The sequence below is a fragment of the Panulirus ornatus genome, chromosome 45 (assembly GCF_036320965.1).
Source record: "Panulirus ornatus isolate Po-2019 chromosome 45, ASM3632096v1, whole genome shotgun sequence".
NCBI classification, from domain to species: Eukaryota; Metazoa; Arthropoda; class Malacostraca; order Decapoda; family Palinuridae; genus Panulirus; species Panulirus ornatus.
Window position 1 is genome coordinate 4,871,413 of NC_092268.1, and position 26,818 is coordinate 4,898,230.

Here is a 26,818-nt window from a genome sequence, read left to right on the forward strand (position 1 = left end):
TCGTACTGGAAGGTCGTCCCTGTGTAGTTCGTGGTACAGAGGGCAACCACGCTGTTCTGGTCATTTCCATTGGCAAATGATTGTAATTAGTAGTTACAAATAATGCAATAATTAAGATAAACTTATTTCCTTAGACATGTTATTATTAGATTCTTATATATTTTGTGATGGTTGTGATGTTGATTCATAGTGGGCCTGCCTGGGTTCGAATCCTGGGCATGGGAGGCGGCCCACACCCATCTCAGGTGCTCATCCTTGCCATCTAGGCTGTTCGAGCAGTGGATACCGAACATAGGCTTGGATATGTGAGTATATATGTACACAGGTTAATGAAGGCGTATATTAACTGACTTGTATTTCTCTCTTGTGTCTCCCCTGATGATGTGATTATTACACGAAAGTGCACTTGGCAACTTATCCTGTTTCATTTTCCCCCGTGGACTCATAGCAATATATATATATATATATATATATATATATATATATATATATATATATATATATATATATATTTTTATTTATTTATTATACTTTGTCGCTGTCTCCCGCGTTTGCGAGGTAGCGCAAGGAAACAGACGAAAGAAATGGCCCAACCCCCCCCCATACACATGTATATACATACGTCCACACACGCAAATATACATACCTACACAGCTTTCCATGGTTTACCCCATAACCAGAGGTTGAACCATTATGTGACATTCATTTTTTCATTCATTTCAAGCTAGAAGTTTCAGTTTTCTAAATTGTTTCTTACATTTTTCATATGTATATATATGTATGTGTGTGTGTGTGTATATGTGCGTATGTATGTGTATGTGTGTATGTGTATATGTATATTATCCCTGGGGATAGGGGTGAAAGAATACTTCCCACGTATTCCCTGCGTGTCGTAGAAAGCGACTAGAGGGGACGGGAGCGGGGGGCCAGAAATCCTCCCCTCCTTGTATTAACTTTCTAAAATGGGAAACAGAATATATATATATATATATATATATATATATATATATATATATATATATATATATATATATATATATATATTTTTTTTTTTTGTTTTGTCGCTGTCTCCCGCGTTTGCGAGGTAGCGCAAGGAAACAGACGAAAGAAATGGCCCAACCCACCCCCATACACATGTATATACATACGTCCACACACGCAAATATACATACCTACACAGCTTTCCATGGTTTACCCCAGACGCTTCACATGCCCTGATTCAATCCACTGACAACACGTCAACCCCGGTATACCACATCGCTCCAATTCACTCTATTCCTTGCCCTCCTTTCACCCTCCTGCATGTTCAGGCCCCGATCACACAAAATCTTTTTCACTCCATCTTTCCACCTCCAATTTGGTCTCCCTCTTCTCCTCGTTCCCTCCACCTCCGACACATATATCCTCTTGGTCAATCTTTCCTCACTCATTCTCTCCATGTGCCCAAACCATTTCAAAACACCCTCTTCTGCTCTCTCAACCACGCTCTTTTTATTTCCACACATCTCTCTTACCCTTACGTTACTTACTCGATCAAACCACCTCACACCACACATTGTCCTCAAACATCTCATTTCCAGCACATCCATCCTCCTGCGCACCACTCTATCCATAGCCCACGCCTCGCAACCATACAACATTGTTGGAACCACTATTCCTTCAAACATACCCATTTTTGCTTTCCGAGATAATGTTCTCGACTTCCACACATTCTTCAAGGCTCCCAGAATTTTCGCCCCCTCCCCCATCCTATGATCCACTTCCGCTTCCATGGTTCCATCCGCTGCCAGATCCACTCCCAGATATCTAAAACACTTTACTTCCTCCAGTTTTTCTCCATTCAAACTCACCTCCCAATTGACTTGACCCTCAACCCTACTGTACCTAATAACCTTGCTCTTATTCACATTTACTCTTAACTTTCTTCTTCCACACACTTTTCCAAACTCAGTCACCAGCTTCTGCAGTTTCTCACATGAATCAGCCACCAGCGATGTATCATCAGCGAACAACAACTGACTCACTTCCCAAGCTCTCTCATCCCCAACAGACTTCATACTTGCCCCTCTTTCCAAAACTCTTGCATTCACCTCCCTAACAACCCCATCCATAAACAAATTAAACAACCATGGAGACATCACACACCCCTGCCGCAAACCTAGATTCACTGAGAACCAATCACTTTCCTCTCTTCCTACACGTACACATGCCTAACATCCTCGATAAAAACTTTTCACTGCTTCTAACAACTTGCCTCCCACACCATATATTCTTAATACCTTCCACAGAGCATCTCTATCAACTCTATCATATGCCTTCTCCAGATCCATAAATGCTACATACAAATCCATTTGCTTTTCTAAGTATTTCTCACATACATTCTTCAAAGCAAACACCTGATCCACACATCCTCTACCACTTCTGAAACCACACTGCTCTTCCCCAATCTGATGCTCTGTACATGCCTTCACTCTCTCAATCAATACCCTCCCATATAATTTACCAGGAATACTCAACAAACTTATACCTCTGTAATTTGAGCACTCACTCTTATCCCCTTTGCCTTTGTACAATGGCACTATGCACGCATTCCGCCAATCCTCAGGCACCTCACCATGAGTCATACATACATTAAATAACCTTACCAACCAGTCAACAATACAGTCACCCCCTTTTTTAATAAATTCCACTGCAATACCAATATATATATATATATATATATATATATATATATATATATATATGTATATATATATATATATATATATATATATATATATATATATATATATATAATGTATATATATATATATAGATATGTATATATATATATATATATATATATATATATATATATATATATATATATATATACAAACTCCTACTTCGCCATGTCTCAGATTCTCTCTCTCTCTCTCTCTCTCTCTCTCTCTCTCTCTCTCTCTCTCTCTCTCGTTAGAAGGTCAAATACTTAACGGGTTCCCTGACGTGTGTGACCCATTAAGACCCACTTTTCCTCACACCCCCCCCCTCATGCCCGTCGTACACACACACACACACACACACACACACACACACACACACACACACACACAAGACTGAGTGACAGATATCAAAATGGAAATTTTATTATTATTTTTCATGTGTCGTCCTTCCCTCCGTGGCTTTCCCCCGTGGGTGACATTGCACTGGTATGTGGGAGTGGGCCAAGGTTAGGTGTGACGCCGTCACCATCATGTATATACACACACACACACACACACACACACAAGGCATTTATCCTCCTTCCGTTAGCGACCTTTGGAAACTACACTGATGTGGCGCATCGTGTGAACGCCCCGGCCCACCAGAGGTTGAGCGCGCCACGCAGGACGTCCCAGCCAATGGCAAGCCGGGATTGCGCTCGCGCTGTGTTCTCATTGGTCGACGGGTGGCTTCTGCCGATCGACGGGTGAGGTTTCGCATCGCGCGGCCGGTGGCAGAGGAGCCACCTGGACGTCCAATCGTAAATGCAGCTTGATGGCTATCTGGGTTCTGATTGGCTGATGGGCGCATGTGTGTCCGTGTGTGTGTGGTAAGATGGTAGTGTATGTGATTATGTGCATTGAATACTTTGGTCTCGTTACATTTTCTGTTCGATCATAGCTTGTAGTTAGGTTTTGCCCCTAAGGAACTTAATGACGTAGTGCAATTAAACTATCAGCAGGCGGTGGTTAAGGCCGGTGATAGATGCTGTATGAGGTGCGTCTGGGGTGGGGGGGGGGGGGGGGTGATTCACGGTGGGTAAATAAAGAATAGTGGGTGAGGGTAGCCAGCTTGCTTCACCCCCCCCTTACCCCCCCATACCCTTACCACCTCGTTCTACGTCATCATGTGATTTACACTATGGTTTACAGTGCCCAGCTGACACATATTCCTATGTAGTTGAAACACATATAAAGGGCTTGCATTAAACATGCCAGCCCTACATAAATATATATGTAGACGCCATGTAGGGGTATAATATGTATAAGTAAATACAAGAGATGGGGGGAGGCCTGTTAATGTAACATTCCCTCCCTTAATAGATTAGGTAAATATAGATATATTTACAGTAAGACTTGTTTATGTAATGTGGAATTAATTGTATCGTAATGTCGCAATTAACGTAACACATGTATTTGAACAGCATTGAAGTAACGTAACATTGCCACTCACGTATATAAATTAATTATGAAACTACTACACAGTAGCCAGTATAATTATTTCTACCTTTTTTTTTTACTTACAATTAAAACGTCGCCGTGTTGGCATTTTTTAATGGTATTGTGATAATGATGTTACGTTAATAATGATATTTGACTTGGTTTATAACCTGACGTGTGGCTGGCTGACCCTGTGTGTATGTGTATGTGTCTGTGTATGTGTGTGTGTGTGTGTGTGTGTGTATGTGTGTGTGTGTGTGTGTGTGTGTGTGTGTGTGTATGTGTGTGTGTATGTGTGTGTGTGTGTGTGTGTGTGTGTGTGTGTGTGTGTGTGTATGTGTGTGTGTGTGTGTGTGTGTGTGTGTGTTTGTGTGTGTGTGTGTCTGTGTGTGTGTGTGTGTATAGTTAATTAACAGCGATGATTGGGTTATATTCGTCGGTTTTATATGATATAGCCCATAGTCCGGGGGGAGGGGGAGGTTATAAGGGGGAGTATATCTGGTAGTATGAGGGAGTATACTGTGTGGTAGAGTATACCTGATGGTATGAGGGAGTATACCTGGTGTGGTATGAGGGAGTATACCTGGTGTGGTATGAGGGAGTATACCTGGTGTGGTATGAGGGAGTATACCTGGTGTGGTATGAGGAAGTATACCTGGTGTGGTATGAGGGGGTATACCTGGTAGTATGAGGAAGTATACCTGGTGTGGTATGAGGGAGTATACCTGGTGTGGTATGAGGGAGTATACCTGGTGTGGTATGAGGGAGTATACCTGGTGTGGTATGAGGAAGTATACCTGGTGTGGTATGAGGGAGTATATCTGGTGTGGTATGAGGGAGTATACCTGGTGTGGTATGAGGGAGTATACCTGGTGTGGTATGAGGGAGTATACCTGGTGTAGTATGAGGGAGTATACCTGGTGTGGTATGAGGGAGTATACCTGGTGTGGTATGAGGGAGTATACCTGGTGTGGTATGAGGGAGTATACCTGGTGTGGTATGAGGGAGTATACCTGGTGTGGTATGAGGGGTTATACCTGGTAGTATGAGGGGTTATACCTGGTAGTATGAGGGGTTATACCTGGTAGTATGAGGGGTTATACCTGGTAGTACGAGGGAGTATACCTGGTGTGGTATGAGGGGGTATACCTGGTGTGGTATGAGGGAGTATACCTGGTGTGGTATGAGGGAGTATACCTGGTGTGGTATGAGGGAGTATACCTGGTGTGGTATGAGGGAGTATACCTGGTGTGGTATGAGGGAGTATACCTGGTGTGGTATGAGGGAGTATACCTGGTAGTATGAGGAAGTATACCTGGTGTGGTATGAGGGAGTATATCTGGTGTGGTATGAGGGAGTATACCTGGTAGTATGAGGGAGTATACCTGGTGTGGTATGAGGGGGTATACCTGGTGTGGTATGAGGGAGTATACCTGGTGTGGTATGAGGGAGTATACCTGGTGTGGTATGAGGGAGTATACCTGGTAGTATGAGGGAGTATACCTGGTGTGGTATGAGGGAGTATACCTGGTGTGGTATGAGGGAGTATACCTGGTGTGGTATGAGGGAGTATACCTGGTGTGGTATGAGGGAGTATACCTGGTGTGGTATGAGGAAGTATACCTGGTGTGGTATGAGGGAGTATACCTGGTAGTATGAGGGAGTATACCTGGTGTGGTATGAGGGAGTATATCTGGTGTGGTATGAGGGAGTATACCTGGTGTGGTATGAGGGAGTATACCTGGTAGTATGAGGGAGTATACCTGGTGTGGTATGAGGGAGTATACCTGGTGTGGTATGAGGGAGTATATCTGGTGTGGTATGAGGGAGTATACCTGGTGTGGTATGAGGGAGTATACCTGGTGTGGTATGAGGGAGTATATCTGGTGTGGTATGAGGGAGTATACCTGGTGTGGTATGAGGGAGTATACCTGGTGTGGTATGAGGGAGTATACCTGGTAGTATGAGGGAGTATACCTGGTGTGGTATGAGGGAGTATACCTGGTGTGGTATGAGGGAGTATACCTGGTAGGGTATGAGGGAGTATACCTGGTGTGGTATGAGGGAGTATATCTGGTGTGGTATGAGGGAGTATACCTGGTAGTATGAGGGAGTATACCTGGTGTGGTATGAGGGAGTATACCAGCCGTGCCACCCACCCTGGGGGGGGTGTCTCCCCCGCCCCACCCCACTTTTCTCTCCCCTCCCCTCTCCCCTCTCTCCTCCTCCCCTCCCTCCTGTTACGCTTCTCCCCTCCCCGTCCACTCCTGTTACTCCCCGTTATCTCCCCCTTCCCATCATTCATCGCCCCGTCCCATCCCACCTCGTCTCACCGTTGCTCCGCCCCGTTCCATTTACTCCACGCCCCGCCCCGTTTCTCCGCCCCGTCCCGTTACGTCACACCTCGCCCCGCCCCGTGACTCCGCCCCGTCCCGTCACGTCACACCTCGCCCCGCCCCGTGACTCCGCCCCGTCCCGTCACACCTCACCCCGCCCCGTGACTCCGCCCCGTCCCGTCACACCTCCCCCTCCCCGTGACTCCGCCCCGTCCCGTTACGTCACGCCCCGCCCCGTGACTCCGCCCCGTCCCGTTACGTCACGCCCCGCCCCGTGACTCCGCCCCGTCCCGTTACGTCACACGTCGCCCCGCCCCGTGACTCCGCCCCGTCCCGTCACGTCACACGTCGCCCCGCCCCGTCACGTCACACCTTGCCCCGCCCCGTTTCTCCGCCCCGTCGACCCAGTGAGTCACAGAACGCGCCGTCTGGCTCTCTCTCTCTCTCTCTCTCTCTCTCTCTCTCTCTCTCTCTCTCTCTCTCTCTCTCTCGTTAGCTTTACGCCCCATTTCGGTACCTATATATATCATTATTTTCATTTTGTTATACAATGAGTCACATGTCACATAAGGAATGACCCAAACCACCCACATATACATACACAAGTATATATATATATATATATATATATATATATATATATATATATATATATATATATATATATATATATATATATAATTGATTAAATGAATTATCTCCTAAGCTTTAAGTAGAACTTAGGTAGGCTATTCAGATGAGACAGGAATTTATAATTACCTTCTATCGATAAGAAGAACGCAGATAAGGTATTTACACTATTGTCACAGTAGTTTATATGTGAAGTCGAGACCTTTCTATGTTGGCCAGGTAGCTATGTTAGGCTTGTGGTTGGGGGGGGGGGGGAGGGAGGGGGGGGTGATAAGACGAGCGGTCGTTTGGGCAATTTACTGAAGATGAGCGGAAGTGATGGTTGGAGCCTTTTTAAATGGTGTGTAGCAAAGGTCAAGGGACACCATTGACAGAGGGCGTTGTTCATGGTTTACGAAGGCCTGCGATGTGTACCATGCGAACAGACACACGGGCTGGCTCTTGCTGTACTGGCTCTTGTCTTGTTACAACACTGTAACTTTTGCCTGGAGGTGCCAATTTTGCGCGTGATCAAGATATTCCTATGAGTCCACGGGGGAAAATGAAACACAAGTTCACAAGTGCACTTTCGTGTAATAATCACATCATCAGGGGAGACACAAGAGAGAATTATAACAGTCAGTTGATATATATGGAAGGAATATATATATATATATATATATATATATATATATATATATATATATATATATATATATATATATATATTCCTGAGTCCACGGGGAAATTGAAACACGAGTTGACAAGTGCACTTTCGTGTGATAATCACATCATCAGGGGAGATACAAGAAGGAATTAAAAGTCGGCTGATAAACAACAAAGAGATTTTCATGTTACTGGAATTTCCAGTTAACTGTATTTACATTTAAGATATGACATTTATTTCTATTTCATCCTACGATCATGAATTTCTAGATACACACACAGGAGAGATGTCTATCCACGCGGGGATCGTGGGGATGGTAATCCTACCCTCCTGTATTATCACTTCTTAAGTGCACGAACGAGAAGAGGAAGAGAGGAGGGAGGGGGGAGGAAATAGCATCTTGTGTGTGAAGGTTGGGTCGTTTTCTGTTCCCTAAGTCTAGCTCTCCAAGGCAGTGGGGGGAGGGGAAGGCATGTTTCCATCAGCAGCAAGGTTGTCAAACACCCAATTGAGTCAGAGAGAGAGAGGGGGGAGAGAAAGAGAGAGAAGAAAGAGAGAGAGAGAGAGAGAGAGAGAGAGAGAGAGAGAGAGAGAGAGAGAGAGAGAGAGAGAAGAAAGAAAGAGAAAAGAAAGAGAAGAGAGAGAAAAGAAAGAAAGAGAGAAGAGAGAGAAAAGAAAGAAAGAGAAGAGAGAGAAAAGAGAGAGAGAGAGAGAGAGAGAGAGAGAGAGAGAGAGAGAGAGAGAGAGAGAGAGAGAGAGAGAGAGAGAGAGAGAGCCAGCCAGCCAGCCCCTGGTAACATTGCTTCTCACCCCTTCGTTCCAGACTGCTGCACTGGATCCAGAGCAAGCTTCCAGACCTCCCCATCACCAACTTCACCAGCGACTGGAACGATGGCCGTGCCGTCGGAGCCCTGGTGGACGCCGTCGCTGCTGGACTCTGCCCGGACTGGCCGGACTGGGTACCAGACGACTCCCTCGCCAACGCCACAGAGGCCATGACCCTCGCCGACAACTGGCTAGGGGTGCCACAGGTAGAGCAGGGGGAAGGGGTGACGCATGTGGAGCAGGCGGAGGGGGTTGACACAGGTGGAGCAGGGGGAGGGTGACAGGTGGAGCAGGGGAAGGGGTGACACAGGTGGAGCACGGGGAGGGTTGACACAGGTGGAGCAGGGGGAGGGGGTTGACACAGGTGGAGCACGGGGAGGGTTGACACAGGTGGAGCACGGGGAGGGTTGACACAGGTGGAGCAGGGGAAGGGGTGACACAGATGGAGCAGGGGGAGGGGGTTGACACAGGTGGAGCAGGGGGAGGGTGACAGGTGGAGCAGGGGAAGGGGTGACACAGGTGGAGCACGGGGTGGGTTGACACAGGTGGGGGAGGGGGTTGACACAGGTGGAGCACGGGGAGGGTTGACACAGGTGGAGCACGGGGAGGGTTGACACAGGTGGAGCAGGGGAAGGGGTGACACAGATGGAGCAGGGGGAGGGGGTTGACACAGGTGGAGCATGGGGAGGGTTGACACAGGTAGGGGGAGGAGGTGCCACTAGCAGGGCATGGGAGAAGGGTGTCACAGGTAGGACAAAGGCAGGAGGAGGAGTGCCACAGTTAGGACGGAGTGCCGTCTTTGTCTCTGTAGTGAGCATTACTTGTATTTTAATCTGTAGTAACGGGGGGATTTAGTATATTCCTGTGTCAGAGGCATCGATTTGGAGGCATAGATTGGTGGGTTGAAGGGAAGAGTGGACAGAAAATGATGTTTGAAAAAAATAAAGATAAACTAAGGTGTATATCAGTCTTTCAGGATCAGGTCTTCAAACAAGTGAGGAGCTCTTGACTCATTTTATTCATTCCTTTTCTTACCCAGTTTTCCTTTCATCCAATGCTGAGGAGTGTTTTACCTGCGACATGTCAGTCAATCGAAAAGAGACAATCCTTTCCCATTTAACAGTGAAGACCATGACTAAACCTGTCAGGTTGAAGAAAAATTATCAGAAGATTGTGATGCATCATAGAGCTTTTTTTTTTGTATATTTCTTGTATAAGTTATAGAGATTTTCCTGTACATTATAAAATTTTTAGATGTTTATATATATATATATATATATATATGATTACATCAGTAGATTTACTTATGAATATCGATTAAAGTATTTTGAATTTCATTGTAAAAACTAAGAGAAGGGGTGATGTATATCACATTGCTTGAAGATAGCTTTTATATATTTACCAAAGTAATTTTGGTCATATGAGAAAACTTAAATTACTGTCTTTTTTGGATTGTTTTGTGCTTATTGTCTTCTGTAACTGTTAGCACCAAAATAATTTTCTTCCACCAGTTGGTCACACCTGAAGAAATCGTGAACCCTAATGTTGATGAGCAGTCCATGATGACTTATCTGTCCCAGTACCCAAATTGCAAGCTCAAGAGCGGAGCACCTCTCCGGCCTCGCACCAATGCTGGCAAGTGAGTAAAGGAGAAAAGGGGGATGATTGAGTAGTCGGATTAATGAATGATGGTGATGGAATTGGTGGCAGGAATTTTAGGCTTAAAGAATGTATGGGTGCCAGTTATTTGATGTCTCATTTATGGGGTATTTAATAATTGAGAATGCGTTTGAAGTTGATATGAGTGAAAAATTGAGAGGGATGAAAAGAAGTGAATTAGAAGGCATTCAGAATGAAATGTGGGTAAGTAAAGCACAAAGATGTTTTCAAAATGAAATAAGTGACTAATTGGAATATGTGGAAAATAAATGAGTTATTGCAATGTGTAAGAAATAAAGCATATCAAACATAAGTATGGTGGCAATGAAAATGGGGAAAACATTAGGTTGAAACAAAAAACAAGGATGTATTAGGAATGAAACATGATGGAAGATATAAAATACAGGTAAAGATGATGGGAGTGTTTACAGAATAAGTATAAGTGAAGAGTTAGAATGACATTCATGGTATGTAATTGAAGGATTTTGATAAGTATACAAACTGGTAAAAATTTATCTCCTGGAAATTCTCCTTCAGATAACAGACTGTTTTTGGAGTACTTTGGGGATATATCCTAGGCCCCCCCTACTCTTGCTGGTGTATGTTGATGACTTTTTGCTATTTGCTGTCAACCAGTTAAGCTTAGCCTGTGATGAAATCATGACTCTGCCTCAACTCGTTAGAACCTTATTTCAGTGCACAGATGAGAACTGGTACACTCCTTATTTTGGTTTGTCACATAGAGGCTATCTTCAGATTTTACACAAACATTCTGCTCGATATTTCTGAAGCATTGCTGGACTCGTGACTCGAGTTGCACCTTATTATTATGCTCATGCTTTGACGAGTCAAAAATAGAGATAGCACTTCCTTGAATGTCCAGCTAAGAATACAGCAAAAGCATCTTAGACACTGTTTGGTATTCATAACTTTTTACATAGTTGAATCACAATATATATTACTGGTTGACCCACACCTACTTTATAGCATTACCATTGTTGTCATTTTTGCTTACAAATGAGAAATTAGATTTAGTTTTAATTTTGACAGTAGAAATTCTTTATGTTGGATGTATTGATATTTTCTTTATGTTCTAGAGAATGAATAGCCAAGTAGACTATGTAGGCTCTGTGTTTTGTAGGCTATCTGAGCTTGTTGATGTATTAATGTACATTAGATCTCATTCATACTGCACAGATTGAAGGATGATTACAGCTTGGTTACACTGAGAATTCAGCGTAGAATTTGCCTGCCTTTATCAAGGGTACGAATATGATATGAACCTGGAAATTTTGCATTACATCCTTCACAGCTGCCATACCTAGTACATTAAGCGTTTTGTGTATTTGATGATAAGGTTTAGTACATATAGAATGACTGAAAATCTGACCAAGGTCAACTGAAGTGGTTCATAGATGTGAAGGGAAGTGTAGAAAGACTAAGCAGATCTGTGTTGAAAGTGGAGGGAACAAGGGGGAGGAGATGGAATGATGGAGTGTAGCAGGCTTTGGGGTATTTGATTTTGACATTTAGGAGGGCAATATACCATCACATGACAGAATGAACTGGAGTGATGTGGAATGCAAGGGCTCAGGGTCAAATCCAGGTCGTTGGCAGCCTGTCCACACTCATACCAGCTGTTCATTATCCCCTGAGGGCTGGTTGATAAAATGGGTACCTGAGTTATTTATACATTAGGTTTAATGAGATGGCCTTGATAAGGGTGTTCAGTTGCCTGTACCTTCATGGCTAAAATGAAAAAAAAAATTTTTCATCAGGCTGAACCAGAGCATATGAAGTCAAGATAAACCTTGGAATAGTGTGTAAGGTTGGCTGGGGATCTTAGGTTTTGGTTTTGGTACGTAACGCATGACAGCTTGAGAATTAATGTATGCAAGTACAACTAGTGTTTGTCCCAGATGCTGAATTGTCAAGGTGGGAGAAGCAATAGGCCATGAAAAGATATTTTGTTATTCATCAAAAGGAAGGGATAGTGGAGAAAATGAAATTCCTACATCTTATTCATTTTGTAGAAGGCAGGTAAGATGACCAGTGTCTGTGGGATGGAAATCTTACCCTCATGTATTATTCCTTTCCAAAAGGAGAAACAGAGGAAGGAACCAAGTGAGGATTTGTTTTGAGGCTGTCTTCGTGTTACTTGTGCTACCTTGCTCAGTTAGGAAACTGTGTTTTGGTTTGAAAGGGGATTGTTGTTTTTCATTTGTAATTTCCTGCATGAGCAATGAAGTGTCAAGAGCAGATGACCGTCACTTGGCTCCGTCTTTTGTTTCTATCTGTGTATCTGATGCCCGTTCCCTTTTGGAATTCCCTTTAAGGGTTAAGGTACTACTTCTGTTATGTAGTACAAGAGGAAATGATTTTCAGCTCCCGGCTCCCAACCCTCTTAGTCATCCTCTATGATAGGTAGTATACATGTGTGTTGTATTTTTTCAATCCTATCCCTAGGGACCTTTTTTTTTAATGTTAGCCATTTCCCATAGTATGGCAGCACCAGGAACAGATGAAGAAATTGCCTTATTTGCTCTCAATTCATTTTCTGGTTGCTATGCATAATGAAGTAAACCCAAGGCCCTCTATCCACAGCCAGACCCCAAAGACTACATATCTGCATGTTGTAGACAGTAACTGAAAGGGGCTGGAGGAGTTGAGGCTGGAAATCCCCCCTCCTGTGATAGTTTTCCAAAAGTAGGAACATAGGAAGGACCCAAGTTAGGATTATTTTATTAAGGCTGTTGTCTGTTCCTGATAGTACCTTGCTTACTGAAAGAAAAACCTGTTCACCTTCCCATAGGGGCTGATCCATGAAATGGATATGAAAGGGAATTATGATTATTTTTATTATTATTATTATATGCCTGGGATAGAGGTGAAAGATAAGTACCCTCGTATATCCTATGTATAACAGAGGGTGACTAAGGGGCAGGAGTAACAACAGAAGAACTAAGATTTATCCTCAACAAAAAAAGAGAATACTTAACCTGTTTCTGATAGTAACCCACTAGTGTGGAAAAGGCAAATATTTGTTTCCCTAAGAGTGATGAGGGTGAAGATTAGGTATATATGAAAATAAGATTGAAGAGAGTGAATAAAAAATGGGAACAGAGAGAGAGAGAGGATGAAGTAAGTTCCTGATTGCAAGAGAGTATAAAGAGAGAGAAAGGATGGGAAAAGGTCATGATTACATTTGCAGGTTAAGATTAGTCTTTCAGGTGAAAAATGTAAGGAAGGAAATGAATGTTTTGTGAACATTATTTTGACAGAAACCTGTACCCTGCTATAACAAGCATTATTTTAGAATTTTCTTTTGCCATACAGGTGACTTTAAATGAATTATCTTTGTATTCTTATGGTTTGCAGTACGTCAGGGAACCGAATGTAAGTAAATGTCACAGTGCCAGTGATTTTTGATATGTTGCATAGTGAATTAATGATTTTAATATAGCAAATTGGCAGGATGAGCCTATTAGGGATCATAATAGCTGGTAGTTGTCGCACGTATTCCTAGCTTGGAGATGATGATAGTCCCATAACATATAGTCAAAGCCTTTTGGTTGTGATGCTCTTGATTCCACAGATAACATTCATTACTGGCACTGCTACTTGATACTTCAAGCAGATATTTTAATTTAGCCTTTGTACATTTTAAAAAAATTTTTATTTATTAACCTTAATTCTTAAGATTTAAGACCCTTTGGTTTTGGAGGAAAGCATTTCTACCTTTTCCGAGATTATGCGAATAGCTACAGATAGATCTGAGGAAACAAGCTGCTAGTGACAGATTGCGATTATTCCTCATGACATTTGCGTATGTCCATATCACAAGTCGAAGATGATACATGTAGAATCGTTTGGTAATCATGTAAGATTGATTACTACCAGATTAGAGGGATGGTTGACCAAATCCATAGATGACTGTATGAACGGCATTGAACATTCATCAAGGAAACCAGGGTTCAGTACTATCCAGGTCTACTGTAGCAGTAATCAGACTTAGTGCTGTAAAGCTACTTGGTAGAAGTTGTCATCATAAAATTCATGCTTGCAGATTGGTGAATGCCTTAATTTATGAGTATCACTTCATCACCTACGAAACTGGCCCACTGTAGTCCCCTTTACCACCATTTTTGTATATGAACATGGCCCCATCCTTTTACGAAATCTGTGGTCACTTTTCGTTTTATGGCTCGCAGTTGCATGAAGTATGCGAGTTTTGTTAGCAGTATAGAAACTGTGGAATTCCTGAGAAACATTTATAATTTCATATTGTTCATATTGTATAGCTTTATAGTTTTGTACATAATTGGTGCTCTATATATATATATATATATATATATATATATATATATATATATATATATATATATATATATCCCTTTTTTTAATTTTTCAAAAGAAGGGACAGAGAAGGGGGCCAGGTGAGGATATTCCCTCAAAGGTCCAGTCCTCTGTTCTTAACGCAACCTCGCTAATGCGGGAGATGGCGAATAGTATGAAAGAAAGAAAAAGAATATATATATATACATTATTAGTTTAGATTTTTACATAAAACTCATTTACTTCGGACAAGCATGAATGAACTCTCATAAACCCAGCCACTGGTGGTGTTTGTCAACACCTGATGTACAAGTAACTGAAGACTAATTTTAACCCATCGTTGATCACAGTCCTCTAAACTTAACTCTAGATGTATCCTGTTTATGTTTGCCTCATATTCATATGTATTTCATTAAGCAGTGTGATTTATATGTGATACAGATAAACCTTGGGCATAGTATAGTCAATTAAAAATTCTCCTTACTTTCCCAGGGGAATAGCATCAGCCAAACTCTCAGACTCGGCTGTATTAGAGCAAAGGCAATTGGGTCAGTAGCTGTAGCATAGTCCTCAGTTGTACGGCTGTGGTGAACGGTTTTGGATGGATAATCATAATTAAATCACCCAAATCCCAGATTCAGTTATATTAGAGCATATGAATTTGGGTCAGTAGCTGTAGCTTAGCCTCGAGACTCACAGCAGTGGTTAAGCTAGGGGATTCATATTGGTAGTCAACAAAATTCTTAGTGGTAATTGAGTTGCATTAAGGGGAACTGGATTAATAGATCTAGAAAAACCCTCAGAGTTCGACAGTGAGGGGGTGTGTTTTTAACATGATTTGCAAAATTGATTTTATTCTTCTGTCAGCAGAGTTGGTCTTGAAAGCAAGAATCAGAGCCTACATACCCAAATGGGTTCAGTTATGCCCAGATGACTTTCCTTGGGTATGATATTTCCCTCAGTAAGACGTGCTTGCTTAGAAATGTCACATTATGAGCACATAGCTCTCGTCTGTGTTTGCAACATCCCTACCCAAATCTCCCGCCTTCCCCTCCACTTTTTACCTCTTTTTTTTTTTTTTTCTTTCATGATGCCTTTCTTCCTCCTTAGTAAAAAACTGAGTAACTGAGTATAGCAGTGCCGGGGAAAGGGATGTGAGTGGAGTAGGGATCTTGTATGCGAGAACATAGCGAGATATCTTGGCAAGTACTTTTCTTACAGTTGAGGTTTATTATCCTCCAGTGGGGCATTTGGTTGTAATTAAACCCTGTTAGGTTATACAGTCTCTTACACTTGTTCACAAGATTACCCTGCCAGGAGAAGAAGTTTTTCGTACTTCACAATCTAATTTTTAGACAATTTTGTGTGAATTTCACTCTTTGACTTTATGAAAATGTCATTTGAAAAAACTAGAGAGTGTAAAGGAAAACATCTAGAAGAGCCTTCCTTTGTCATTTTGTTAGAAGAATTTCTAAATTCTTGTTAATTCATAATAATTGAATAGATTTTAGATGCATCAAGTAATGACTTGCACATGTATATGACACAGAAGAAGAGATAAACAAAAGACCGTATTGATCACTTTAAGAAATGTAAATTCACTCGCTCATGTACAGGCTTTGTGCAGATCTAAACAGTATAACCTTTATATGTTAATATTATGGTGTTGAAGGTTTGGCAGAGTATTTGCATTGATTGTAAGTACTGCTTTAAACAAGAATGCCTGTATATTAAGAGCATGGTAGAATATTTGACTGAAAATGTAAGAAATTGAGAATACATACAGGTCACATATCCTTGAAGAGGTTGATTTTAGCATAAATATTTTCAAATTATAGGGACCTCATTATTTGGTTTAATCTGTGTAGCATTTAGCTGTAAATGGTAATGAATCTAATTGATTTGATAATCCCCCTTGCATATCACATGAGTAATGAGTGGTCATAACAGTGACATTAATATGCACATAGCTAGAGAATGTAAGGAAATTTATCAAATGCTATTAATGAAGAGAAATGTTTCAGTTTCCAAATTCATAAGATAGACCTTGAATAGAGAATTTAAGACGGTAGAGTCATTAGATGGTATTCTGTAAAATATTTAGGTTGTGTTTGAGAGACATTATAACTGTGGAAAACGAAATAAAGAATGTAAATATAGGTCTTGCATCAAATTCATATCATACGAATTTGTAATGCGATTACAATTTTTTGTATTTCGTAGTTTTATGTTTCGTAAAGTAATTTTTTGTTTGCAGTTGCTACCAATGAAGTTCCTCAGGCTAACCTTTCTTATGTGAGGAAGGTACTGCTTAGTTATTGGGGTAGTTGCCATAAAGAAAAACATTATTTACATTAAGTGAACAATAGAATTGGTTAACAAGAGTGACTGCAGAAGTTCAAAGAGGTGCTGCATTGATATAAACAATTGCTTATTGGTTATAGATCAACAAATGGGTTATACCTTGCTGACAAAAGGACATAGTTAGGAGACTTCCTAAATTTGATAGTTTAAATGGAGTGTTTTTCCAAAGCATTAGCTATCCTACTAGCGGTAAACAGGTTACATTAACATAGTTTCCCAGCCTTTGGTTTAAACTCATGCTTTTGCTACCTGAAGCTGAGGCCATTTTGTTCATATTTGGTGATATTTGATATGATCAGTTGTATACACTGTTTTCTTACAAACTTTTGTCTGGAATTTTTCATGTAAGATTGATTGTGAAATAATGAATTTAGATTTAAAGTCTCGGATGTTAACATGGATTGTAATCTGGTACATGTGGCAGGGTGCGATGCTATGGTCCAGGTATTGAACCCTCAGGACCGGTAGTGGGGGCACCCACACATTTTACAATTGAGACTTTCAGTGCTGGCAAAGGAAAAGTGGAAGCCTTCTTGCAAACACCTGATGGTCATGTGGAAAATGTGAGTATTGTTTTGCTTGGAGAATATTAGTTTCCAATAACTTTCATCCACTTCATTGGATGACTTTTGATAGAAATGTCCTGATTTTATTTTCATGTGTAGTCGTCACTGCTTTATGGATAAACCTTTTGTTCTCAGAAATAGTAATTCCACAGACATAGAACTTGAAAATTTCGGATATACATACTTTCTCATTATTGCACTGACTCTTTTTGTTGATGCTGACAGCTGGAATGCAAATTCAACAGTGATAGAAACCTGACCTACACATGCAAGTATACGCCACAGTGTGAAGGAGACTTTGTTGTTATGGTCAAGTAAGTACTTTTCCAAATTCAGTATGTGTAAAGTTTGATACTGAGCGAAAGTGTACAGCAAAACCTGGAAGACTGCTTTTGATGAAGTTTGAAGCTTTGAAGAATACCATAAGAAACAGCTGATACTGATGGTATAGGAGACCTGGCTATTGATGCAACAGGATTAGAAGTGTAGAGAGAATAGACTGTACTTAGGGAGAGGAAGATATTGCACATGTCATGGGATAAGAATAGGATTGCTCGAGATGAAAGATTTGGCATGTCAGGGAATACACAGAAATGGTTGTGGAGTGATAGTGGGTAAAACGTAATACTTTGAGGTGATTTGGGTGTGTGGAAAGAATGCAATACAAGGAATTTACAAGGAGAATTTATGGGAGTATGATTAAAAGGGGTTGGTGTGAGAGGAAGACCTCCTGTGACATGAAGAAATAGTGGAAGAGTAGTATGAGAAAAATGGGGGAAGAATGTGTGGATATGTGTGTGAGAGAGGCATGTAAGGGCAGAAAGAATGGGTGTCAAAGATATGTGTAGATAGACAGATAGTTGAGAAGTTGACGCTGAGTTGAGTCTTCAAAGTAGGTCCTGTAATATTACATTTTAGGTCAGCCTGTTGCATCATCTAATTAAAGCCCCTTTCACTCACAGGTTTAGTGGACGAGAGATTCCTAAGTCACCATTTCGCGTCAATGTTTCTGGGTTTGCTGGTGATCCTTCCAAAGTCACAGCTTCAGGCCCTGGTCTGGAACCTGAAGGAGTCACTATTAATCGACCAACATATTTTGATATATTCACTAAGGGTGAGTTAGTTGATACCAGCTGTTTCAAAGATTTTGTCTTTTCATTATGTTTGTGTATTGTATCTTTTTAGCCTTATTGGTGTTCAGTTTTTTTTTGGCCTCCTTCCCAGTGCACACAAAAATGGCAAAACCATCTTTTTTATTCGATCTATGAAAAGGTGCACCAGATTTTTTTTGTTTTGTTTGAAATAACTGAATGTTCCTAGTTCAGAAAAAAAGATAAAGGAATTCTGATCGACTATCATAAAAATGAAAAAAAAATTTGCACAAAAATCTATCAATTCCATTGTTTTATAATTTATGAGTTTACCATTCATAATTCAAAAAAATATTTGTCAGACTATCCACTCTTGAGGACAGATGAATGTGTGCCACAGACACAGAAAAGGAGCACAAACACATAGCATGGTCATGAGCTGCTTTGTCTCTAGGCAGCTCCAAAGATTCATTCTTTCGTTTGAGTTGCTGTTTATGGCGAGTCAAATGAGCAAAAAACATGCAGATTGATGTTTGTAAATCCCTACATGTGCATATTTATGTTCATAGATCCCTACTGTGTCATAGTAAGTTCATTTTCACAGCAATGAAAGATTTAAAATTGGTCTTACCATATTTGCTACTCTGTTAAACAAACTTGTGTGATATTTTTATTAAGTTTGGCACTGAACCTAATGAGTAGGTAGATGACTGACCATTTGCATGTAAGTGATAGGCAAATTTTGGAGAATTGCTGTAGATAGTCTTATCATCGATAATGACATAATCATTGGAAGGATTATCGAGCTAGTGTAAGAAGCATAATCCTTGAATTATTTTTCATAGACATTATATTTGGATCGTAAAGTATGAAAATTTGTAGCATTTTAACTACAATTTTTTTCAGATTTTCAAACATCTTACTTCTGTCTGATGCTCTCTTTTGTTTTTCATTTTTTTTTCATGTTGGTTTCCACATGAATAGATATTTGAATCCTTGTAATGTGAAGTTATATTTGCATAGGAGTTTTGAGATTTAGTAATGTATATTCCAGGATAGAATTAATTTGTGGAAGAGTTGAGTGAGTTTAGTTTGGATTTTACTTCTAGGGTTTCCCAAAAGTTGCTCAATTATTTTTTCCAATAATCTTGTGACAATTTGCATTGGGCTGGTGATTTATTGCATAATTAGGATAAACATAGTATTTGGGTTGGATTGTTGCAAGACATTTTTGAGAAGCTGATCACATGAACAGAAAAAAGAACCACATCTGAAATATTAATAATGTTCGATGTGCAACATTAAGAAAAGATACTTTAGACATTTTCCATATTTGCAGCAATTATTTTTTATAAGCAAAGCATTTCATTGTTACATAGTATAGTCTTAGTGAAACATACTTGTATGGAAAATGGAAATGCAATGGTATTTTTTAGCTTTTCATCATCAAGCATTGCTGTGAAGTGCATTTTTTGCATTTGCCTGTTTAAAAGTGAATTGCCAATTTTCCTAAAAGACTATTTCATGATTTTCTTGATTTACTTTCTAAAATTGGCTTACAACTTATTTCTTCATGGTCTAGTACTGGTATATTTTCAGCAATATAAAATGTGACGTCACAGTGTGATGTTGATGAGTATTATACTGATACTTTGCCAATTCCTTCATGTTGGGTTAAGAAGATGTTTTAACATATACTCAAAGTACAAGTAATGTAAGTAGTATCAGCTAGATGTATTGATAAGGTAACGCTGATGCGTGATGCTCGATATACTGACAAAAATCTTTTATCGTCTTTCTTTCAAACCTCCTGTTTGTACTAACATGGATAACTATCTTACTGTTCTCCCTGGTTATTCCTTTTGTCTTGTTTTTTGTCTCGTGCTCTTAAAATCTTGCCATCTTATAAAAAACATGTAAAAAATGAAACTGGACAATGAAACCAAATTTTCTCTCTTTTGTGTGAGTGGTTTTTCCATCATCTTGTTCATGTTTTGTGCACTGTTGTACACTGTAAATGAAATACCACTTGCAATGATTCTCCTTCACAAACTTTTTCTGATATTTGATTATTAATAAATGTGTGTACAAATTAAAAAAAAAAAAATCTGATTATACTCAAAATTTTTTATGATGCAAAATTGGGAATGCTGTATCTAACTGCCTGATTTGATGTTTAATATTTATACATAAAATCTTTATGCATTAATTGCATTTTCATCATTATGATGAATTTGATAATGCTAAATTTTTATAACTTCTTTGAAATAAATTTGCATCAAATGCTCTGTTTTCCTAATTTTCTGAATTTTCTTTTTTTCACTAATGTATGTTTTCAACTGAAATGTAATATGGCGTATGCAATCAAATGTATTTCATTTATTTTGTCCATTTTTTGAACTTATTCGTCTATTTCTTGTCATTTGTGTATGTACATCCTGAGTATGTCTTTTTCATATTTAAAACTTTTGTATCATTTGTTGTTTTTGAACATGACATAATATTCTAACAATCATTTGACAAATTCACTTCACTTTTCTCTTGGCACTGATGTTATGTCTATGTGGATGTAAATTTTTCTCATGTTTGAAATTAATTCCTTTTCTAATATGTTTGACTTTACATCCTCTGTATGTCATTTCACTTGCTGCATGACATTCTAACACATCCTGTTTTCCCAATACACTCATATTATGCCTTTGAATTCCTCCAAATCTACCCTGAAACCCTCGGTAGATCCACAAACTCCTTTATATGGCAACTTTTCCTTCCCTCATACTAACACTGGCCGTCGACGATCCAGTTCCATTCTCACAAGCCCTCGCTCCCGTTTCTCCCAATCCTCACCAATACCTCCCTCCCCTTTCAATCTAGATGCAGGGCGTGGTACTCCAGAGGTTATTATATTGGATCCTTCTGGCCACAAGAACACTGTGCCAGTTAAGACTCGTCAGATTAGTGATGATGTGTACCGCTGTGAGTACGTAGCCTCTGGTATCGGTCTACATTCCATCAACATCTTTTTCGCTGGCCAGTCCATTCCAGGAAGCCCATTCGGTGTCAAGGTTTCCCCAGGTGAGGAAATTAGGTATAAGTTGAAAACGTTCTTGAGGAATTAATGTTAATCTGATTAGTTTCAAGCAAATAGTTGTACCTTATATTATTTTCTTCAAAATAATTATATACGTACTAAATTTTTTAAGGAACATACATGACAAAAATTCTTCCTTACAATTGCCATTTACGTTTATTAGTGTGTGATGCCCGGAAGGTTCGAGCTTCAGGTCGAGGACTTCAGCCTAACGGGGTGAGAGTCAAAGACTCTGCTGACTTCAAAGTTTACACTGAAGGAGCTGGTGAAGGCAATGTGGAAGTCAAAGTCATTGGACCAGGTAGGTTTGTTGTCTTTTATAAGTTACAGTTGCAGTGATAGTATCCTTCCAGATTTTAACTTAAAGATCCTTTAATTCCCTACTTACTGAAAACTTATCATTATTCCATTTATTATACAATATCACTAACATTTTTGTTATTTTGAAGTGGCAAATGTGTATGAAAGACAAAAAGATTTTGAAATTTTGTGTTAGTGTGTAATCAGTATTGCTTAATTTTACAACGATACAGTTTTTCACTTTATCTCAACCATTGCTTTAGGTGGGTCCCATGAAGTGGTGAAAACGAAGCAGATAGATGCATATACCTATGAGTATACATACCATCCTAAGAAAGAGGGCCGCTACATTGTTATGGTATCCTACGGTGGTCAGGAGATTCCCAAGAGTCCATTCGAGGTGAGAGAAGTGATGCCTGAGATCTATTGGAGTCTAATATCTTAGTGCAGCTTATCTGTTAAGAATTCTTGTATAAACCTTTTGTTTCCAAAAAGAACTAATCCTTTGGAAAAATTTAGGATATTTCATTGATCATGTTAGTTTGTGTGTTTGTGCTTCAGTGTCTGCAAATATTTTTGTCACCTTTTGTGTTTACATAGGGAAGGAGCTTTACGCTTGTGGGTCCTCATTTTTAACACATATAGACAAGTTATCAAATTTCTAGTGAGTAGAATTCATTTCCCCTTCAGCAGTCTTCTTCTCCATGTCTACATTATTTAAAAAGTTTTGTGCACAGCATTCTTTATTTAACATACCTGTTGTGCCTTTTAGTTAGATATTTCCTGTACATGTTGAAAGAACTCGTATATGTTAATGTCACTGTAACTTATTGGGTTCTTTGTCTCCCTAAACTTTTTTACTATATTTGATGCAGTTTGTAGTCCTGACTGAGCTGTAAGTGCACTCAAAACTGAAATTGTAAATATCATTGATGTGATGGCATTGTAATTCCTCTACTCTGGTAAGCATATTTAGTAATGCTGTAATGTCTAACAAATCTTGGAAATACCGTGTTACACAGATTGCAAAGTCTAAGAAAATGGGTCTGGTTCAGATTCCATAAACTTGTGAGAACAGTAGTTCTGAATATACAAAGAAATGTTCCATCCTTGTTTAGAGTACTTTTATTACATCTGGAGAGATTCTAGGTCTTCTTACTTGCTAAGTAGAGACAAATTTCAAAGCAATCCACATTATCAACTGTCTCAGTCTGACCATAAGATTAAACCCACTTGCCTAACACCACAGTGTTAGTTTGATACTATGTTGCTATTGGCAACTCAAGGAATGGGTTGTTGATATCATTTTTCTCCTACAACACAGAGCTTTGGAACTCTATCCTCTCTTGTCTACCCTAACAACTACGGATTTGTCTTTTTCAGTAGCATGTACTACGTGTGGTTATGAAGGTGGTTTCTAGTTCATTTTTCCAATTTTTTTTCATCGATAGTGCAGTTATAAGTATTGGACACGTCCACACACTCAGATAAGATTAGTCTTTAGTTCAGTCTCTACACTGATATAGGTGTTTCTTTATATCCTCAATATAGATCCCTCTACAGTGAGTTTTTGTGCTGAAGTTTTAGTGGCCTGTCTTGGGTTTTTCAGTGCTTTCCTGTACATGTTGTTAGATCATAGTTATTCACCTTTGTGGGTTCAGTTCCTTTTTGAATCTATTTTTATTCCATCCAATGATATTACTTGTCAGGGTCATGTATGTATCTTTTTCCATATGTGTTGGAGTTTATTGGTATTTTGAAGCTATGCAAACTGTGCGTAGAGAGTGCACATCACAGTATCCTTTTCAGACTGGGCTGGAGTAACCAGTGATGTCCCAGAGGGTTTAGTAATTGGCAACTGTTATGCCTGCTCTGCATGAGTGCCTTGCCAGGACTTTAATAATCGAGGAGTGATTATGGTTGTGATAACCATCAGACTTAAATAGGCTTCAATACTGGACAAATGCATGTTTGATGAAATTCGTCATAACCAGATGCAAAGAGAAACTGGGACATTATGAAAGGAGTCCTAATTATGACCATGATCTCATTGGACATAGAGTCTTTTTGTGAAAGACTCTTGGGATAGACATGGTACCCAGCCATATAAGGAGCAATGTCAAGATGTGAATTATATTTTGACAATTGACATTGCATTTGATTTTTTTATAGGTGTTGCAAGATTTCATTTGTCAGTGTTTTCACCATGCTCGAGAAGTCTCTTTGGTATAGGCTGTATCATCTGTCAATAGACAGATAGGACTAATCTCGTATAGAACCTTTTTGCTTCAAAGGAGTCCATCATTTCCCTGCTCCTGCTTGGAGTGCAGCCTTGAAGCTGCAGAATTCCCATAAAGGGTCCTTGGGTTGTAGAATATGTATGTTGGTAAGGGCAAAGTATGCACGGGATAAATTAGACCCCATAAATGTGCATTACCAGTTAGATTTTTTCACATAATGAAATGTATAGTTCTGCTAGAGAACTTCTTATGGAGGACAATAAAGATTGTATCTGAGCATTTCCCTCTCCAGGAGAAGAAAGAGGGTGTACATGACGTATATTTGTGTCTCGTCAACTCGTGTTTGTGAGGATGAATGTATGTGAGTAGCTTTTATGTAATAGATCCCTGAATTTTAGTTGTATATTGATACATGATTCCTAAGGCATCTGAACAAGGGACGTGCATGTTTTTGCCCATGTTTGATGGCTAATGTTTACAATGCACTAATATGTATTATTTTTGATAGGTGAATATTGGACCATACAAAGAGACCCGTATTAGAGCATATGGTCCTGGCCTGAAAGGTGGAGTGGTAGGCTATCCAGCACTCTTCACTGTAGAGACAAATGGGGAAACTGGTGGTCTTGGTAAGGAGTGTAAATTTGTGTTTTGTTTTGCTAATAGTAGACTATAAGCAGTGACTTTCGACAAGACCCGGAACTGAGGATTTTTTATAACCAATGATATAAGATGCAAGCAGGAATTGACAAAGGATAATACCTTGAGAAGGGATAAGGGTTCTCCATGAGTACAGTGCAGTATCTTTGGTCTTTGTTGGTACTTATGTAATTTGAGACATCATGATTTCTAATGTGAGAAGGTTTTGAATGTTGCTTGGGGATAAAGTTGTGTATTTGTAATAAGGTAATTGCATAGTTAGTGATATACATTAGGGAATCCTTAATAAGAATAGTATTACGGGGAGATGCAGGCCTTATAGGAGGAGGAGGAATTTAGTGGGAAGAAACGTTCATAATTTGTGAATAATTTGTTTATGCTGATTTTAGTTTTTAAGGAAGTAAATTTGTTCAAAATGAAATTAGCTTTCAGTTAAAGTGGATGACATGGACAAAAAGATAGAAATCATCATTTGTAATCAGCAGGACTTGTTCTACAAGAGGTCATATGATTGTTTTATTTTTCTCTTAAGATGAATGAACTTAGCTTGTAAAGAGGAATGTAAGAAGGAGTTTTTAAGTGTGAAAGTTTGTGTTTGACATCATCATACTGGGCATGGGTTAAGGATGTATGCGGATGATGTTGTAGAGGCTGTGTGTCCCTAATTCACTCGATTAGTTTAGGAATGAAGAAAATTGATAATAGATAAATGAATATAGATAATCTTTTTTTTTAAAGAGGATGATTTTTCCCTCTGAGGCTCTTTCATTTGCTCTTGATGCTGCCTCATTGATGTGTGAAATGGAGAGTGTTTAAAAAAAAGAGATACTTATACTATTAATGTTAAATACCTTTAGGATGCATAAGTCTCATGTAAATATAGATGAAAAACAAGGAAAAGTGGTTAAAAAAGTCTGTGCCTTTTAAAGTGTAAAGGCTTGCAGCTAGTTCAGAGACTCTTAAGAAGAGGTAATCAGACTTTGAGTTGAGTGTTGTGATTGAAGATTTTGCCTAAACCAACCTTAGGTACAAGGATATGAATAGATGGATGCTAATTTCTGACAAAGACTGTATTTTATGATTTTTCTTTCTATAAGCATTTTTTTTTTTTTTTTGTTTATGTATCTTCTAAATAGAAATATAGTGCATCAGCCCAGCACAAACATTATGCAGTAGCTTTGTTTGAGATTATGTAAAAAATGTCATTGTAAGCTGTTTACTTCAAATATTTGGTGCATATTGAACTCTTCCTAAGATTGTATGTGTAAAGCTCCACTTGGGAGAAATGCTCATTAATATAAATGAAACAAATAAAACTATCCAGTCTCTATATGATATGATTATGAAATCTTGCATTCTCAGGTTTCAGCATTGAAGGCCCTTCACAGGCAAAAATAGACTGCAATGACAATGGCGATGGATCTGCAGATGTCCGTTATTATCCTACAGCACCTGGAGAATATGCATTACACATTCTCTGCAGCAATGAAGACATCCCTGGATCTCCATATATAGCTCAAATTCTTCCCCATACTGACTACTATCCTGAACTGGTATGAGATACGATTTAAAAGAAAATGTTTTTAATGTTATATGGGGTAAATACTAGTGCCTTTACCTTGCAGCTCATGACACAAGTTTAAGCCTCTCATTGTATATTGTTGCATATAGGATTAGCCATCGTTACATATTATTGATAAGACAGGAAACCATTTTCCCCAGGGAGTTTGCCAACCCATGAAAATTATGGATATTATTAGATATTTGATTAGTGTTTGAGGTAGTAGATTTTGTCCCCCATTATATCAGGACATTGTCATCAAATTGCTGGGTTGTATATGTTTAAGGAAATGAACAGCATTAAAGATAATGAATTTGTTCTTATGTTAGA

General features: G+C 39.5%; 1 protein-coding gene across 16 annotated transcripts in view; it reads left to right on the top strand.

Moving 5' to 3' along the window:
- Positions 1 to 26,818, top strand: part of cher (filamin protein cher) — a 223,044-nt gene that overhangs the window by 75,045 nt on the left and 121,181 nt on the right. For 10 of the 16 annotated variants that reach the window (XR_011715851.1, XM_071688045.1, XM_071688046.1 and 7 more), the window contains exons 3-12: positions 8,620 to 8,827; positions 10,133 to 10,260; positions 17,404 to 17,542; positions 17,771 to 17,859; positions 18,508 to 18,659; positions 21,373 to 21,711; positions 21,891 to 22,028; positions 22,291 to 22,427; positions 24,776 to 24,896; positions 26,290 to 26,480. Coding sequence is in view for 15 of the 16 variants with exons in the window: in XM_071688045.1 (XP_071544146.1) it covers positions 8,620 to 8,827; positions 10,133 to 10,260; positions 17,404 to 17,542; positions 17,771 to 17,859; positions 18,508 to 18,659; positions 21,373 to 21,711; positions 21,891 to 22,028; positions 22,291 to 22,427; positions 24,776 to 24,896; positions 26,290 to 26,480 (1,642 nt within the window). In the remaining variant the exon portion in view is untranslated. Of the gene's footprint in view, positions 1 to 8,619; positions 8,828 to 10,132; positions 10,261 to 13,658; positions 13,677 to 17,403; positions 17,543 to 17,770; positions 17,860 to 18,507; positions 18,660 to 21,372; positions 21,712 to 21,890; positions 22,029 to 22,290; positions 22,428 to 24,775; positions 24,897 to 26,289; positions 26,481 to 26,818 lie in introns of all 16 variants that reach the window. The other 6 variants (XM_071688055.1, XM_071688054.1, XM_071688056.1 and 3 more) reach the window with 2 other exon arrangements.